The sequence below is a fragment of the Emys orbicularis genome, chromosome 2 (assembly GCF_028017835.1).
Source record: "Emys orbicularis isolate rEmyOrb1 chromosome 2, rEmyOrb1.hap1, whole genome shotgun sequence".
NCBI classification, from domain to species: Eukaryota; Metazoa; Chordata; order Testudines; family Emydidae; genus Emys; species Emys orbicularis.
This window is the reverse complement of record NC_088684.1, coordinates 144,372,464-144,388,470: the sequence shown is the minus strand read 5'-3', so window position 1 is coordinate 144,388,470 and position 16,007 is coordinate 144,372,464. Positions and strand designations below refer to the sequence as shown.

General features: G+C 53.4%; 1 protein-coding gene across 15 annotated transcripts in view; it reads left to right on the top strand.

Moving 5' to 3' along the window:
* CAMK2B (calcium/calmodulin dependent protein kinase II beta) overlaps window positions 1–16,007 on the top strand; it is a 138,791-nt gene that overhangs the window by 12,097 nt on the left and 110,687 nt on the right. For all 15 annotated transcript variants that reach the window (XM_065397918.1, XM_065397917.1, XM_065397914.1 and 12 more), the window contains exon 2: window positions 4,241–4,335. In XM_065397918.1, coding sequence (XP_065253990.1) covers window positions 4,241–4,335 — 95 coding nt within the window. The remainder of the gene's footprint in view (window positions 1–4,240; window positions 4,336–16,007) is intronic.

Here is a 16,007-nt window from a genome sequence, read left to right as displayed (position 1 = left end):
TCTCGCTGATCAGGGTCAAAAATCACCCACCCTGCGCACGGCTTGGGGGCCGGGGGAGCAAGCCGCTCCCTGCAGCCCCTGGCTGGGCGTAGCTGTTGCTATCCTGGTTTGTCCGGACCTGCGCTGGCGTCGGGCCAGCTGCCACGTCCCCGTCTGGGAATCCCCCTGGCCCCACCTCCGTTAGGGATCTGGTCTGCTTTGCCTGCCCCCCTGCTGGTCACGGGGGAAGTCCCGGGGCTGCTCTCTGCAGATTGCCTTTCTGTTGGCTGCTCTTTGAAGGCTCCTCTTGCTGCCTGTGCTCCTCCCTCTTTTGAAGGCGTTTGAGCAGAGCAGGATGGCCCCGTTTGCCCATCAGCGCCTGCCGGCTCTGTGAGCGGAATGGGCCACTGCCGGGTCTGGGCAGAGCCTTTCCGGTCAGCGCTGCAAAGAAAGGAGGAGCCGCGGGCAGAAGATCATTAGAAACGCTCCCAAGCTGAAAACCTCGTGCGGGGATCCCGTGCCGTGCGTGGCGGGAATCGCTCCACGGGCCTCACGCAGCACGGCCTGGCTTCCCCTCGGCTGGGTGCTGCTGCTTGGCAACTGGGGCCCCTGTTCCGTGAGGCGTCGCTCCCTGTAGGGAAGACTCAGGGGGAAGTAACTGAGATGTGGGCCCAGAAGAGACTTGGCAGGGAGAGGCGGGGGGGGGGGGGAATTGATTCCGACTCTCATGCTCCCCCTGCAGAAGGTGCCCAGGTTTGCTGAGATGGGTTTCTGCTGGGAGTTCTCTCTGCAGTCGCTGTTCGTGCAGCGCCTAGCACAGAGGGGTCCTGGCCCATGCCGGGTGCTCTTGGCACTGCCGCGATCCAGACAATAAATAAGGGAGGAAAGGGAGGGCATGTAATGGGTGCATGCAGGGAGAACGGGGCGCCTGGCTTCGCTCTGTGGCTCTGAGCCCCCAGCTAGTCATTTCATCCCCCAGCCGGGATAGCCAGATGCGTATCGGGGCGGCAAGGAGCATTGGGGGGGGGGTCTGTCTCCATTCCCTGTGCCCCAGGAACCCTAGGTGCCCTTTGCCTTCCTGCCCAGGCAGCAGCTGCAGAAGTTTCCATTGAAAACCGTCACCCCGCCCTCCCCACAGGTCTCTGCCCAGGGCCGATCTAAACTGGGCCAAGACCCCTGGGGAGGGCGGGGTGAGCGGTTCCATTGGAAATGACTTTTTGCTGGGAAATGGCCTTTCATTTTAGTTTTCAAAAAATGGGCCAAAGAGACCTTGAAATTGAAACAAAATGTTCCATTCGCCCTGAAATTATTATTAATTATTATTATTTTTTGCTTGTCACTGGAAATTCTGGCAAATCTTGTTTTTGGGTTGACCAAAACCAATTTTTTTCTCCGAACTTCCAGCAAACCGGAAAAGCCATCGGTCGCCCTGCTCTGCGTGCAGGGGTTATACACCTGGGGGTGCTGGAGTTACTGTGCTCAAAGCCATAGACACATCCCGAATCTGTGTTCTGCCCCCTTCGGGCAGAGCTCAGCCCTGTTAGGTGCGAACTGTGGCCCTTCCCCAGCTCTTGTTCCCCCAGACAGGCATTCACGAATCTCTGATAATGAAGCTTATAATTCTGGGGAGCTGCAGCTCTTGAAGAAGCAGCAATCTCTGGGGAGCAGCTGGGTTGGGCAAGATGATGTGGAGTGTGACAGAGTGCTGAGAGCTAACAGCTGTCCCAGCACTCCGGTCACTTAAGCTCTGATTAGTTTCCCCTAGAGAAGACTTGAGGGAGGAATGGAGAGTACTTAATTACCTAATCAGAGTGCAGGCTGGCTGGCTAAGGAGGTGGCTGTCCCATCAGCTGGGAGGGGTGGTTAAAAAGCACAGGAAGGAAGTGGCAGAGGGAGAAAGCTAGCAGAGCGGAGGGGAGAAGGGATCGCAGAAGGGCAAGGTCTCTCCTGGGAGAAAGGGCTGTGGTTTGAAGGACACTGTAGGTGAGGATCTCCTGGGCAGGAGGGGAAGCAGCCGCCCTTTTCCATGGCAGGATCAGGGCTGGCTAGTCTACCCTTGCCAGGCTGTGGCAACGTGAGGCCAACAGCACATGCTCTTTGGAGCTGTGATTGATTTACTAGTGGTGCTTCCCTCATGCAAGTTACCTCCTGGCAATGCAGCCACCTCTGGGGTGGAGGACAGCAGCCGGTTGCACAGCAATGACTGTAGCGAAGGGGAGAATTCAGCTGGGGCTCCAAGGTCTTTAATGCCCACCCAGAGCCACTGGCTTTTCTTAAGGAGACCTCCCAGCTGATCACAATGCAGAGCGAGAAATCCAGGAGCTAGGGACGCCAATGCTTTCCCCTTAGAGCGCTGGCTTGGGCACCTGGGAAACGCTTAGCTCTGCAGTGATCAGCATCGGCTTTTAGAGAGCCTCAGCCAGGCTGCGTAGCAACTCTGGCTATCTGCCTGCATTCCCAGGAGCAAATTCCCCCGCTGCCACTTGCTGACAGTGCTTTCTAGACCCTCTTTGGCTGGACCTGGCCTGCGCTGCCCACCTTTGGATGCTGATATCTAGGCTTTAACAAGTAAACACCACCCCCATCCGTGGAAGCCGCTTTTCCTGATCCAGAGCAATCCTGGAAAATCTCGCATTGGCACGTTTGGAATTTCAGCATCTTTTGTCCTTTATCCTTTTGAGGGGGGCACCGTCTCCAGACGAGCTGCTGGGGAGTGAGCTGACCAAACACCAGCCAGGCAGCGGGAGAAGGGCCGGGTCGGAGCGGTCTCCTCGCACCTGGTTTTCCCCGTGTTCAGGGAATTCTGTTTCCTGATTGGGGAATTGTAACGGGGGAGGGAAACGTGGTTTAAAAGCGGTTTGGAAGTGTAGTTAAAGAAAAACAGACCTGCCCTAGGAACGGAATCGTCCAGCAGGAGTGAGTCTGGCAGGGCCTAAGATGGATACGGGTTTTTTGGTGCAAAATATGCACGATGGATACAATTTTCAAGAGTCAAAGGGTAAAATTTTCAAAGTAATGAAGTGACCCGGGAGCCTAACTCTTATTTTCAGAAATGATGTAGACATTTAGGGTATGTCTCCGCTGCAGTTAAAAACCCAAGGCTGGCCTGGGCCGGCTGTCTCATTGCAGCGTGGACTGTAGGACCCTGCAAGGGGGAAGGGTCCCTAAACATCTACCCTACAATTAAACAGCCCCTTGAGTCAGCTGGCCTGGGTTTTTCATTGCAGTGTGGCCCTACCCTTATGAGCCCCATTCCAGTTGGCTGTCCGGGAGGCAGAGGCAGCTGAGTGCTAGGGGTCCTGATCGTCAAAGACGCAGAAAGGCACCTAGTGAGATACAAAAGTGCCTAAGCAGGTTAGGTGCCTAAATCCTATGGGAGACAGGGTGCCTGACCTGCTTAGATGCGTCTGACCGTCCTACTAGGCACTCTCCTGTGTCTTCAGGCACCTAAGTAGCTTGGACAGTCTGGCCCCAAGTCACTTTTGAAAACACAGTGAAGGGTGTCTCAGTCACAGGTTGCATTAGAAAAATTTTACCCTGGAGCTCTGAGCTCCTGCCTTCCTGTCTGAGGGCTGCTCGGTGCCTGCTGCCCTTCTGTCCCCACGCCTGTCTGCTCTTTGGGGCAGGCCCTGCTGGTATCTGGTTTGTCGTACAGCACCGAGCGCAGCAGCAGCTAATTGCTGGTTGTCCCGAAAGGGGGTGGGGTGAGGCTGCTGGGGTGTGTGGGAGCAAGTGTGTGGGGGGTGAGTCCTGCCCAGCTGCATTATGGGGCGCTGATGGCCTTGGCTTGGGACCAGGATTGATGGGGGTTTGGGGGTGATATGCTAATGTTCCTTTTTTTTGCAATGCATTGTGGACTAGCTCCTCCCTCTCAATGGGGGATGCTCCGCCCCCTATGCTGGGAGAGGCTCCGCCCCCTCAAACGCTGTATGGAGGAAGCCCTTGGCACTGAACATCAAGCAGTCCCTGGGTCACCCCCGTATAGTGGGAATACCCCCTCCCCCCCAAACGTGCCCTGCGAATCCTGCAGGCCTTAGATCCTCCGGCAGGGCGGCTCGCACACCTGCCCGTCACGGTGCCGAGTCGGAGCTGGTGCCAGATGTCCCCGTGTCTTGTGCTGGTTACACTGAAATATTAAGCCAATGCGATAATCAGCAGCCTAAGGGCCTCTCCAAACCGGCCCGGCGGGCTGCTGCTGAGCTCTCCTGGTGCGGAGGTTGGGAAGTTAGTTTTTTCTCTCTCTCTCTTTTCCTCTCTCTAGGGGGGCTTTCTCGGTCGTGCGACGCTGTGTCAAACTCTGCACCGGCCATGAGTACGCAGCCAAGATTATCAACACCAAGAAGCTCTCCGCAAGAGGTAGGCTCAGCGCTCGGCTTGTTTCCCTTCCGTGGCTGCGCCGACTGGGAAATCTGCCAGCCTCCCCTTCTCACCTCCGTGGCCGCAGAGGGAAGGGGGGGATCCTTCGCTAGCCATTTGCGGCCGCGCCGCCGGGGGTGTGGGCTTTAAGGGCAGGTGACATGATGATCATTTTGTCTGACTTCCTGCATTCGCACTGGCCCCAGGGTTGTGTGTGTGTGTCTGTGTCGATTCTCCTATGCGGGTGACACTATCACTCCCACTGATTTCATTGGGAGCCGGATCGAGCCATTTCGGTGGTTGCCTTTAAAGAGTCAGCATTTGCCAAAGCAGTAAATTGAAAATCACCTGTAATAGACCTGAAATAACTCCAGTCGGTATGTGGTACCTGTGGACTTTCCTGACCGACCACTGTCTCCGCGCTTGTTGTCTCACGATGGACCTGACCTGTTCGGCACGCGCCCACAAAGCTGTCGTGGTCTATGGCTGAGTTGTAGGAGATGGGAGGGTATGAATTCCACAGGCCTGTTTTGCTTTGCTAGGATGACATATGAAGTTTCACGACAGTCTTTTAATGTGAAGTTGCGGAACTATTAACTATGGTTTGTAACCTGTCCTTTAAATTGGCTTCTGTACCCAATGCCTGGAAGATAGCTAATGTAATGCCAATATTTAAAAAGGGCTTTAGAGGTGATCCCGGCAATTACAGACCGGTAAGTCTAACGTCAGTACCGGGCAAATTAGTTGAAACAATAGTAAAGAATAAAATTATCAGACACCTAGAAGAACAAATTGTTGGGCAAAAGTCAACATGGTTTTTGTAAAGGGAAATCATGTCTTACTAATCTATTAGAGCTCTTTGAAGAGGTCAACAAACATGTGGACAAGGGGGATCCAGTGGACAGTGTACTTAGATTTCCAGAAAGCCTTTGACATGGTCCCTCACCAAAGGCTCTTACGTAAATTAAGTTGTCATGGGATAAGAGGGAAGGTCCTTTCATGGATTGAGAACTGGTTAAAAGACAGGGAACAAAGGGTAGGAATAAATGGTAAATTTTCAGAATGAAGAGGGGTAACTAGTGGTGTTCCCCAAGGGTCAGTCCTAGGACCAACCCTATTCAACTTATTCATAAATGATCTGGTGAAAGGGGTAAACAGTGAGGTGGCAAAGTTTGCAGATGATACTAAACTGCTCAAGATAGTTAAGACCAAAGCAGACTGTGAAGAGCTTCAAAAAGATCTCACAAAACTAAGTGATTGGGCAACAGAATGGCAAATGAAATTTAATGTGGATAAATGTAAAATAATGCATATTGGAAAAAATAACCCCAACTATACATACAATATGATGGGGGCTAATTTAGCTACAACTAATCAGGAAAGAGATCTTGGAGTCATCATGAATAGTTCTCTGAAGACGTCCACGCAGTGTGCAGCAACAGTCAAAAAGGCAAACAGGATGTTAGGAATCATTCAAAAAAGGATAGAGAATAAGACAGAGAATATCTTACTGCCCTTATATAAATCCATGGTACGCCCACATCTCGAATACTGCGTACAGATGTGGTCTCATCTCAAAAAAGATATACTGGCATTAGAAAAGGTTCAGAGAAGGGCAACTAAAATGATTAGGGGTTTGGAATGGGTCCCATATGAGGAGAGATTAAAGAGGCTAGGACTTTTCAGCTTGGAAAAGAGGAGACTAAGGGGGGATATGAGAGAGGTATATAAAATCATGAGTGATGTGGAGAAAGTGAATAAGAAAAAGTTATTTACTTGTTTCCATAATATAAGAACTAGGGGCCACCAAATCAAATTAATGGGCAGCAGGTTTAAAACAAATAAAAGGAAGTTCTTCTTCACACAGCGCACAGTCAACCTATGGAACTCCTTGCCTGAGGACGTTGTGAAGGCTAGGACTATAACAGGGTTTAAAAGAGAACTGGATAAATTCATGGAGGTTAAGTCCATTAATGGCTATTAGCCAGGATGGGTAAGGAATGGTGTCCCTAGCCTCTGTTTGTCAGAGGGTGGAGATGGACGGCAGGAGAGAGATCACTTGATCATTACCTGTTAGGTTCACTCCCTCTGGGGCACCTGGCATTGGCCACTGTCGGTAGACAGGATACTGGGCTGGATGGACCCTTGGTCTGACCCAGTATGGCTATTCTTATGTTCTTAACAGAAATTTCACTAATTCCTCAAAGGTGTCACGAGGTGTGGGGGCGGAGGGAGGGGCACAGATTCTGGGTGACCTCTGTTCCTCGCTTCCCATTTGTACAATGGAGATAACTCCCAGGGGTGTCTGAGGATAAATGCATTGAAGACTGTGAGGTGCCCAGATACCACGGTGATGGGCGCAGGAAAAGTACCTGCGATCCCTTACTGGCCACGAGCCCATTCCCCTCTGGCTTGGCTCGCCTGCCTCTGCTCGCTGAGCCTGTTAATTCTCAACCATCCTCCCTCTCCTCCGGAGGGAGACGCGTCCCTACCGTGTCTGCGACCTCACAGTCCTCTCCGTGGCTACCGGCGGTGAGTTAACAACCATAGCGCGTGACCCCAGGGCCGACTCCGGCAGCTGGAGGACGGAGCTGGTGGGAGAGAAGGGGCCGTGCTGAGTGATAAATATCCCTAATAACAGCAAAGGGGGCCTGCAAAAGTACTGGCCCAGCTATGCTCCCTTTTGTACCACGCTCGCTGCTGGGGGCCCGATCCTGAGCAGTGCTGGGCCTCTCCAGGAAACGAATGGGAATTGAAGGGGGCCAGGGCCGTGCTACTCAGGATCAGGCCCATCCATCTGCCTTTAGGGACAGGCCCTGCTGGCACTGTGTTGTGAAGCTGTTGGAGTTCACGGGCTCTTAGAAAACAGCTGTCCGAGGGTTCTGCACGTGCCGGTGTGTGCGACGCCTGCCTGGAAGCTGGAGAAATCACAGCCTCTCTCGTGGGCACAGCATCTGGGTAAGCGTCGCTCGCCTCTTCCCAGCTCTCTGCCCCCCCCCCCCAGCATCTCTCAGCACCTCATTTATCTTAATGCCCCCCCCCCCCCCCCCCGGGCTATTATCCCTGTTTTACAAATGGGGATTGGAGGCCCGGAGAGACTAAGTGACTTGCCTAAGGTCACTCAGGAAGCCTGTGACAGGGCAAGGAATCAACCCCTGGTCTTCCAACTACTAGGCCCCCATCCTAGCCACTGGGTTAGCCTTTCTCTTATTTTAGGAGCCTGAAATTCATGTGGCTTTAATGCTTTTGATGATGGTCCTGTCCCCAGGCTACTAGCTCAGCTCCAGCAGTGGGGTCGGATGGTTAGACCCAGTCCCAGAGGCGCAACCAGAGGCAACAAGTGGAGGGCGGCCTGCGTGGTCATGTGCCGCCCCCAGATTTCTGCCAGGGTTTATATTTGTATTTTTATTTCCTTTTTTTTTCTTGCGGGGAGTAGGTTCAAAATATGTACCCCCCCCTCCGCTATCAACAGTTACGCGCCCCCTCTGGGCACAACCGTGAACAAGTGTTTCCTATGTAAACTGTCTCTTTTCCCGCAATTCCTGGTTTAAAAAGGGGGCTTCTTTTTTTAAAAAAAAAAACAAAAACAAAAAAAAACACTACCAGTTGTTGGGCTAATGCACAGCTCTAGGGAAAACCTGGCTGCCTAGCTGTAGATCCAAATCACTCCAGGGCTCTGTCGGTTAACCAGCTCCCCAAGGAGAGCTATTCTGCAGGCAATGAATAAACACTAGGGGAATGTGATGGCAAAGTTGCATAGTTAACGCTCAAGTCAAGGAAAGCAGAAGTGAAGATTGCAGGCATCCGCTTAAATCTGCCTCCTTTGTCCCTTAGTAGCCAACCTGGAACGATGTGATCTCACCCTGAAATTCCCCGTGTAAGAGAATAGAATCACCTATTCAAAGGCAGTGGGCTTTTGCTTTGTGGCTATACAGCGCCTAGCAAAATAGGGCCCAGGACTGGGACTCCTAGTCACCACTGCAAGCCAAATAATAACTAAATAGGGGGCCTTGTTAGGATGATGCAGCTCCTGTCTTTTGAACAGTGAACTGTTGAATGCATTCAAGCCTCGTTGCAGCAGATTTCCTGTTCTTTTAGAAGGAAGAAATGGGGGAAGCCCCCTAGTCGTGTTTCCACCAACGCCCCTGGGTGGGTTGGCAGCAGTGAGGGCGCTTCATACATACAGCTATTGCCTGAGCTGAAAGATTTCAGTCTCTTAAACAAGGCTGTGGTGGGCTCATCACCAGAGCAGGGCAGAATGCCATACACAATGGGCATGTCTTGTAATTTAACACACAGGCAGTAGCCTGGCAAGGCCAACAGGGGCCGATGGACATTGTTCTCCTTTAGCTTCAGCAAGCTCACGTTGCTCCTTGTGTGTATCGGAGCTAGGTCTGCTGTCAGCATGATAGTCAGTGTAGCACATATTAAATGGATTAAAAACTGGCCAACTGATAGATCTGAAAATTTAGTTGTAAATGGGGGGGGGGGGGGGAGAGTCATCCACTGGGGACATTTCTAGGGGGGCTCGCAGGGAGGTTATGGTGGGGTCATGCTGGTTCCCAGCACAGGGTTAGTCAGTGTCTGGGTCACGGATCCACAGGGTCAGTGCTACGCCCCAGCTTTGGAACAGTCTCTAGGAGGAACCCCTTCAGCATGCCAGACCCCCAAGGGTCTCACTCTTCCTGCACAGGATACGCCACGTGGCCTCTTTAGTTTGAACCTCCGGGGCTCCAGCACTCCTGCTTCACACCGTGAGCTCTGTTCAGCAAGTCCAGCTGAGGTACTCCTGGTGGAGACGTGTACGTTTTTTCAGGGATTAATGCGCCTCACCCAGCATTTGCAGTGACACTCAAACCGCCTTGTCCAAGCAGGCGGGTTTATTAATCACCTGGAACACAGCATAGGAAGTCCATACGTTAGCACAGAGAACTGAAAGATAGAGTGTAGACCATTCTGGTGAGCCCAGCCCAGCTGTGGTGAACCCCCTTGTTCAAACTCTGCGTCTCTGACCTCCTTGGTCAGTTCCCACAGGAAAGCCCCGACTCCTTCCAGCAGCCAACTCGTATGGCCCACACCTCTCCAGTCCTTTGTTCTGAGCGGGCGGATGTTGCTCAGCTTCCCTGCGGAGAGCCACGGAAATCCACCTCCCTCCGGGTCCCTGGTGGCTAGGTGTCCGTGTTCTAGTGATTAGATTTGCCGCTGTCTTCTCGGGTTCTCCATTGATCTGGGGTCCCTGTGCCGACGTCCCCAGTTCCCGGAGGGTGCTCGCCCCCTGCTCCACCCCAGGCCCCACCCCCACTCCACCCCTTCCCCCAAACCCTAGGGTTGCCAGGCATCCGGTTTTTGATCAAAACGCCCGCTAGAAAAGGGCCCTGGTGGCTCCAGTCGGCACTGCCGACTGAGCCGTTAAAAGTCCGGTCGGCGGCGCAGTGGGGGCCCGGGGCTAAGCCAGGCTCCCTGCCTGCTCTAGTTCCACGTGGCTCCCAGAAGCGGCTGCTGGGTCCCTGTGACCTCATGGCGCATGGGCAGCCAGGGAGGCTCCGTGCGCTGCCTCCGCCCCATGGGACGGCTCTGCAGCTCCCATTGGCTGGGAACCATGACCCATGGGAGCGGCGGGGGCGGCGCCTGTGGGCGCAAGGGCAGTGCTTGGAGCCTCCCTGACCAGCCATGTGCCTAGAGGCTGCAGGGGCCTGTCAGCCGCTTCCTGGGAGCCGCGGTAAACGCCGCCGGGACCCCGCACCCCAAACCCCCTCCTATGCCCCTGCCCCAGCCCAGAGTCCCTTCCCGCACCCAAACGCCCTCCCAGAGCCAATACCCCCCCTGCACTCCAACCCCCTGCCCCAGCTCAGAGCCCTCTCCTGCACCTCAAATCCCCTCATCCCCAGTCCCACCCCAGAGCTTGCACCCCCAGCCGGAGCCCTCACTCCCCCGCACCCAGCCCGGTGAAAGGGATTGAGGGTGGGGGAGAGCGAGCGACGGAGGGAGGGGGATGGAGCGAGAGGGGGCCTGGAACACAGCATAGGAGGGGGCCTGGAGAAGGGGTGGGGCCTCAGGGAAGGGGCAGGGCAGGGGTGTTCGGTTTTGTGCCATTAGAAAGTTGGCAACCCTACCGAATCACGGCACGCAGGAGGCACTGGGGGGGAGAGGGAGGAGCTGATCTGTGGGGTAGCCAGTGGGTGCTGAGCACCCACTCTTTTTTTCCCACCGCGGAGTCGGTGCCTATGCCTTCCTTGGCTAGTCCTTTTTTTAATGACTCATTCAGGGTCACACAGCTAGGTGACATTCATACTTAGGTCTCTTAGTCTGCCCGGAGACCAAACAGCCCTTTTTGGACCTGTTGGCTAGCCATGCACAATACAGGGGAAACTGAGGCATACATCAGCTTAATAAAAATATTACAGAAAATTCCCCCTTTGTCACACGCTGATCTGGCAGGAACTATAAAAGCATGACACAAAAATTGGCGGAGTGGTAAAAGATGATGGCAGGTCGGCTCGACGGAGCGATCTGGCTCGCACAGAAAGCTGAGCTCACTTGGACAACCAGCATTTGAATTCAGCCAAAATGCAAGGCCGTGCATCTAGGAATGAAGAATGTGGGTCACATTTACAGGATTCTGGGCTGGCTCCTGGAAAGCAGCGACTCCGAGGAGGACGTGTGGGGGCTGACGGATAACTAGTTGAATGTGAGCTGCCTATCTGAGGCTGTAGCTAGGAGAGCTAATGCAAACATGGGCTGTTTAAGGAGGGAATATTGAGCAGGAGTAAGGATGAGGTTCTTACCTCTGTATACTGCACTGAGGAGACCTTACAGCGAGAGACGAAAGCAGCTCAGATGATCCAAGAGAAGACGGAGAAGTGACTTGATCACACTTTAGAAGTACCTACGTGGCGGTGATACTAGTTGGCTCTTCAGTCTAGCAGACCAAGCCAGAACAAGATCCAGTGGCTGGAAGCTGAAGCTGAAATCTTCAGACTAGAAATAACGTGCAAACTTTTAACAGGGAGGGTAACTGACTTACCGAGGGATATGGTGGATTCTCCATCCTTGGAGTCTGTCAGTTACGAGTCGGTGTCTCTTTCTAAAATGTAGGCTGTAGCTCAGCCAGGGGAACATAAGAACAGCCAGACTGGGTCAGACCAAAATTCCATCTAGCCCAGTATCCTGTCTTCCGACAGTGGCCAATGCCAGGTGCCCCAGAGGGAATGAACAGAACAGGTAATCATCAAGTGATCCATCCCCTGTCACCCATTCCCAGCTTCTGGCAAACAGAGGCTAGGGACACCATCCCTGCCCATCCTGGCTAATAGCCATCGATGACCTATCCTCCATGAACTTATCTAGTTCTTTTTTGAACCCTGTTATAGTCTTGGCCTTCACAACATCCTCTGGCAAGGAGTTCCACAGGTTGACTGTGCGTTGTGCGGAAAAAATACTTCCTTTTGTTTGTTTTAAACCTACTGCCTATTCATTTCATTTGGTGACCTCTAGTTCTTGTGTTATGAGAAGGAGTAAATAACACTTCCTTGTTTACTTTCGCTACATCAGTCATGATTTTATAGACCTCAATCATATCCCCCCTTAGTCGTCTCTTTTCCAAGCTGAAAAGTCTCATCTTATCAATCTCTCCTCATACGGAAGCTGTTCCATACCCCTAATAATTGTTGCCCTTTTCTGAACCTTTTCCAATTCCAATATATCTTTTTTGAGATGGGGTGACCACATCTGCACGCAGTATTTCAGATGTGGGCGTACCATGGATTTATACAGAGGCAATATGATATTTTCTGCCTTATTATCTATCCCTTTCTTAATGATTCCCAATGTTCTGTTCGCTTTTTTGACTGAGTTCTGGGCTAGATGCAGGAATCGCTGGGGGAGGTTCTCTGGCCTGGGTTAGACAGGAGATCGTGGTCCCATCTGACCTCCACATCTATGAGTCTCTGAACTGTAATCTGAGCCCTAAATCTTCCCCAGAGTTGTTAACTAATTGCAGGACCCCGCTCATGCCACAAGGTTGCCCGGCCAGCAGATCCTTTATGACTGGGGCTGGTCTATGAGCCGAGAAGAGCCCAGGGGGAATCTCGGGGAGTTTGCAGAGGCGGATGCCAGAAAAAGCACTGTCAGATGCTGGGAGCAGGGCGGGAGAGGATGATGGGTCCAACGGCAGCTGCTGCTCTAAAGGCTTTTGGCTTTGAGAAGCCAGAGGGGCCCAGGACCCTGCGAGCAGCTGGGCCAGAAGAAGATGGGAGAAGCATCCAGGGTTTGGGAAACACCAGTGCGTCTACACTCGTGGCACCAAGTCTCAGAGCCTGGGTCGATAGCCATGGAGACGAGCCCAAGCTCTGAAACCCAACGAGGGCGGGCAGCCCAGGCTCCAGCCCGAGTGGGAATGTCTACCCGGCTATTTTTAGCCCTGCAGCCTGAGCCCTGCAAGCCCAAGTCAATTGACCCAGGCTCTGAGACAGCGCCACCGGCCTTTTATTGCTAGGAGACATAACCACCCCAGTCGGACCCGATGTCTAAACAGCGGCTGAAAATGGCAGATCTGGAGCTCTGACGTCTGTACTCGGAAACTCTTTGAGGGGAGATTCGTGGATGTTCGAGGTTATATTCTTTCAGCGACACCAGTCAGAGGGGCGAGGCAGCCCAGTCTGCAACGGGCACACCTGGCCAGCCACCTCTGATCGCATTATTTAATGTGATAACAATCGGTAAAGAGAGCAAAACGTGTGGACTTAACTGACCCAAGTTGGGCTCCGTGTCCCTCTGCAGGGAATACGGAGTCGTTCGGCGGCGTTCAGAGGGCTGATACCGGTGTGACTGGGGGCTGGGTTTGGGTCAGTGAGTGTGTTCTTCATGGTGGCTGGTCCCTCATGCAAGGTCATAAAGTTTGTAGATGATACCCAAAGGGGAAGGGGCTGGGGGTGGGGAGTGGCCAAGACTCCGATGGATGCGGCTGTTCACGTGATGATTTTGATTAGGTGCCTGGGCTCAGAGGTAGACCAGAATGGAGCGTGTCTGTTTAAAGGGATGCACTTTGCTCGTTAAGGGGAGTTTAAACGGCACTGAGGAGGGAAGGGTCCAGGTGCATCGTAGCGTCCAGCATTTAAAATTGTCTGCCCAGGTGGCAGCGGCAGAGAGAAAACCCAGTGGAAGGCCCAGCTTCCCTGTTCGAAGGAAGATACAGTTTCATTGGAGGGAAGTTCCGGGGGCTGGGGGGTGACCAAGTCGCTAACTGGATTAGAGGGGTTTAGGTCTAAGGAGAGATTGATGAAACTGGGCTTATGGAGGCCTGGGAGAGGATGATTACGAGGTGACACGATTGACGTGTTTGAACAAGCTCAGGGTTGTTACGAGCTAAACCTGGCAATCCGTGGGAGGTCGCGCTGCCCTGGGCTAGGGGCTGGGGGGGCGGGGTATGGTAATCCGGACACAGTGCTCGGAAGAAGCATTTGAGGAGGGCGTTAAAGCGAGTACTATCCACTTCCAGACAAGGTGGTGGAGTCAAGTAGCATTAACGCCTTTAAGCTAACATTGGCTGGCTGGCTCGTTCCATCCCTGGTTTCCCTGGGCCAAGGCTGGGATTATTCCCTAGGGAACGAGCTCCAGATTTCTGTGGTCTCAAGGGATGGGGCTCTCCCTCCTTCCCCTGGGGAGCCATGTCTCACCGCCAGGACGCCTGTGTTGCCTTTCACACGCGTTCGTGTGGCTTTGATAATGCCCTTAGACCCCGAACTGGAGTATTCTCCTCCTGGTCCCAGCTTGGGTCCATCCTGTGCAGGCCATTCCGACCATTCCAGTGATGTCCTCATAGGCGCTGATTTCCCCTCTGCCTGGTGGGTGCTCGACCCCCCACCCCACCCCTTCCCCAAAGCCCCTGCCCCACCCCGCCTTTTCCCACCCAGCCCCGCCCCCATCCCACCCCCTTTCCCCAAGTCCCCGCCCCTGCCCTGACTGTTCTCTGCCTCCTCCCTCTCCCTCCCAGAAAGTCCTAAGCGCTGCCAAACAGCTGTTAGGCGGTGGGGGGGGGCAGGAAGCACTGGGAGGGAGGGGGAGGAGCAGGGATGCGGCGCACGGGAGGGGGAGGAGACGGGGGGGGAGAGCTTGGTTGCCAGTGGGTGTGGCGCACCCACTAATTTTTCCCCATGGGTGCTCCAGCCCCAGAGCACCCACGGAGTCGGCACCTATGGATGTCCTGGTGCGATGAGGGGCATCAAACGTCTTGTCACTGGTGAACCTTGGTTTTTGGCAGTTTATAAACTCAGGAGGCCACCATTCTAGGCAGAGCTGGTTGTGATGCCCATAGGCAAGGTTGACACTTAATCTTATTTAAACCCTGTTTTCAGATGCTTAGCTGTTTACCGTTCAGGCTGAAATTTCTCCATGCTGAGTGTCGGCCTCAGGCTGAATTTTTGGCAAAAATAGTTTAGCTGTTTCCAGGAATAAGGACAGGATAAAATAGGTAGGTTTTCCCACGGTTAGTTCCCTCCAGGGTTTGGAGCAGGAGCTTGAAATTTGGCAGAGGGATGGTCCGTGGGTCAGGGAAGTGGCTTTTGCAGTTCTCATGAACATCCACTCAGTTTTGGCTGAGTTATAAAACTTCGGCCAATTGCCATCTGTACGCTCAGTAGGGCTTGTTACAGGCTTGCGGCTAAAATCGGTCCCGTCCTGTTTGCACGGAGCGAACTCCAGCCCCACAGAACTCCGGAGCATCTTCTAACCATCTGAGGAGTGAAGGTCTGGGACAGCCTCCTGGGGGAGCAGTGGGGGCAAAAAACCTAACTGGTTTCAAGACTGAGCTTGATAAGTTTATGGCGGGGATGGGATGATGGGGCTGCCTACAATGGCAGGGAGCTGATCTGCAACTGCTAGTAGCAAATACCCCCAATGGCCGGAGATGGGACACTGGCTGGGGCGGGCTGAGTTACTACAGAGAATTCTTTCCCGGGTGTCTGGCTGGTGGGTCCTGCCAACATGCTCAGGGTCAAACTGATCGCCATGTTTGGGGTCGGGAAGGAATTTTCCCACAGCTCAGACTGGCAGAGAGACCCTTCGGGGGAATCGCCTTCCGCTGCAGTATGGGACACAGGCCACTTGCAGGTTTACACTAGGGTAAATGGTGGAGTCTCTGTAACTTGGGGTCTTTAAACCATGAGTTGAGGACGTGAGTGACTCAGCCAGAGGTTCGGGGTCTGTTACAGGAGTGGGTGGGTCAGGTTCTGTGGCCTGCAATGTGCAGGAGGTCAGACTAGATGATCATGCTGGTCCCTTCTCACCTTAGATTCTCTGAGCATGCTCACAGAGGCAGAGAACTTGAGCTCAGATGGGTGGATGATGCAGAAGCTGCTGGCACCTCTTTGGGCGAGGTCTGGGCAGGGTGGGTGTCAGCATGGGTTCACGTGCTGGGAGGTGGCACCTTGGTCTCCCCGTTCTCTCCCTATGGCACATAGTTTAGTCTACTAAAGACTGAAATGCTTTAATCTAGCTAAAGTCTTTGGGTTTGATAGAGGGATTTGGGTGGAAATGAATGGCTTTGTGGTAGACAGGACGTCTGCCTGGGTGATCTGCTGGCCCCTTCTGGCCTTGGTCTCTAGGCAATGTGCAGTTTTGAGGTTGACCTTTTTTTGCTTTTAAAAACAACAACAACAAAGAAATTGAATTTAAAA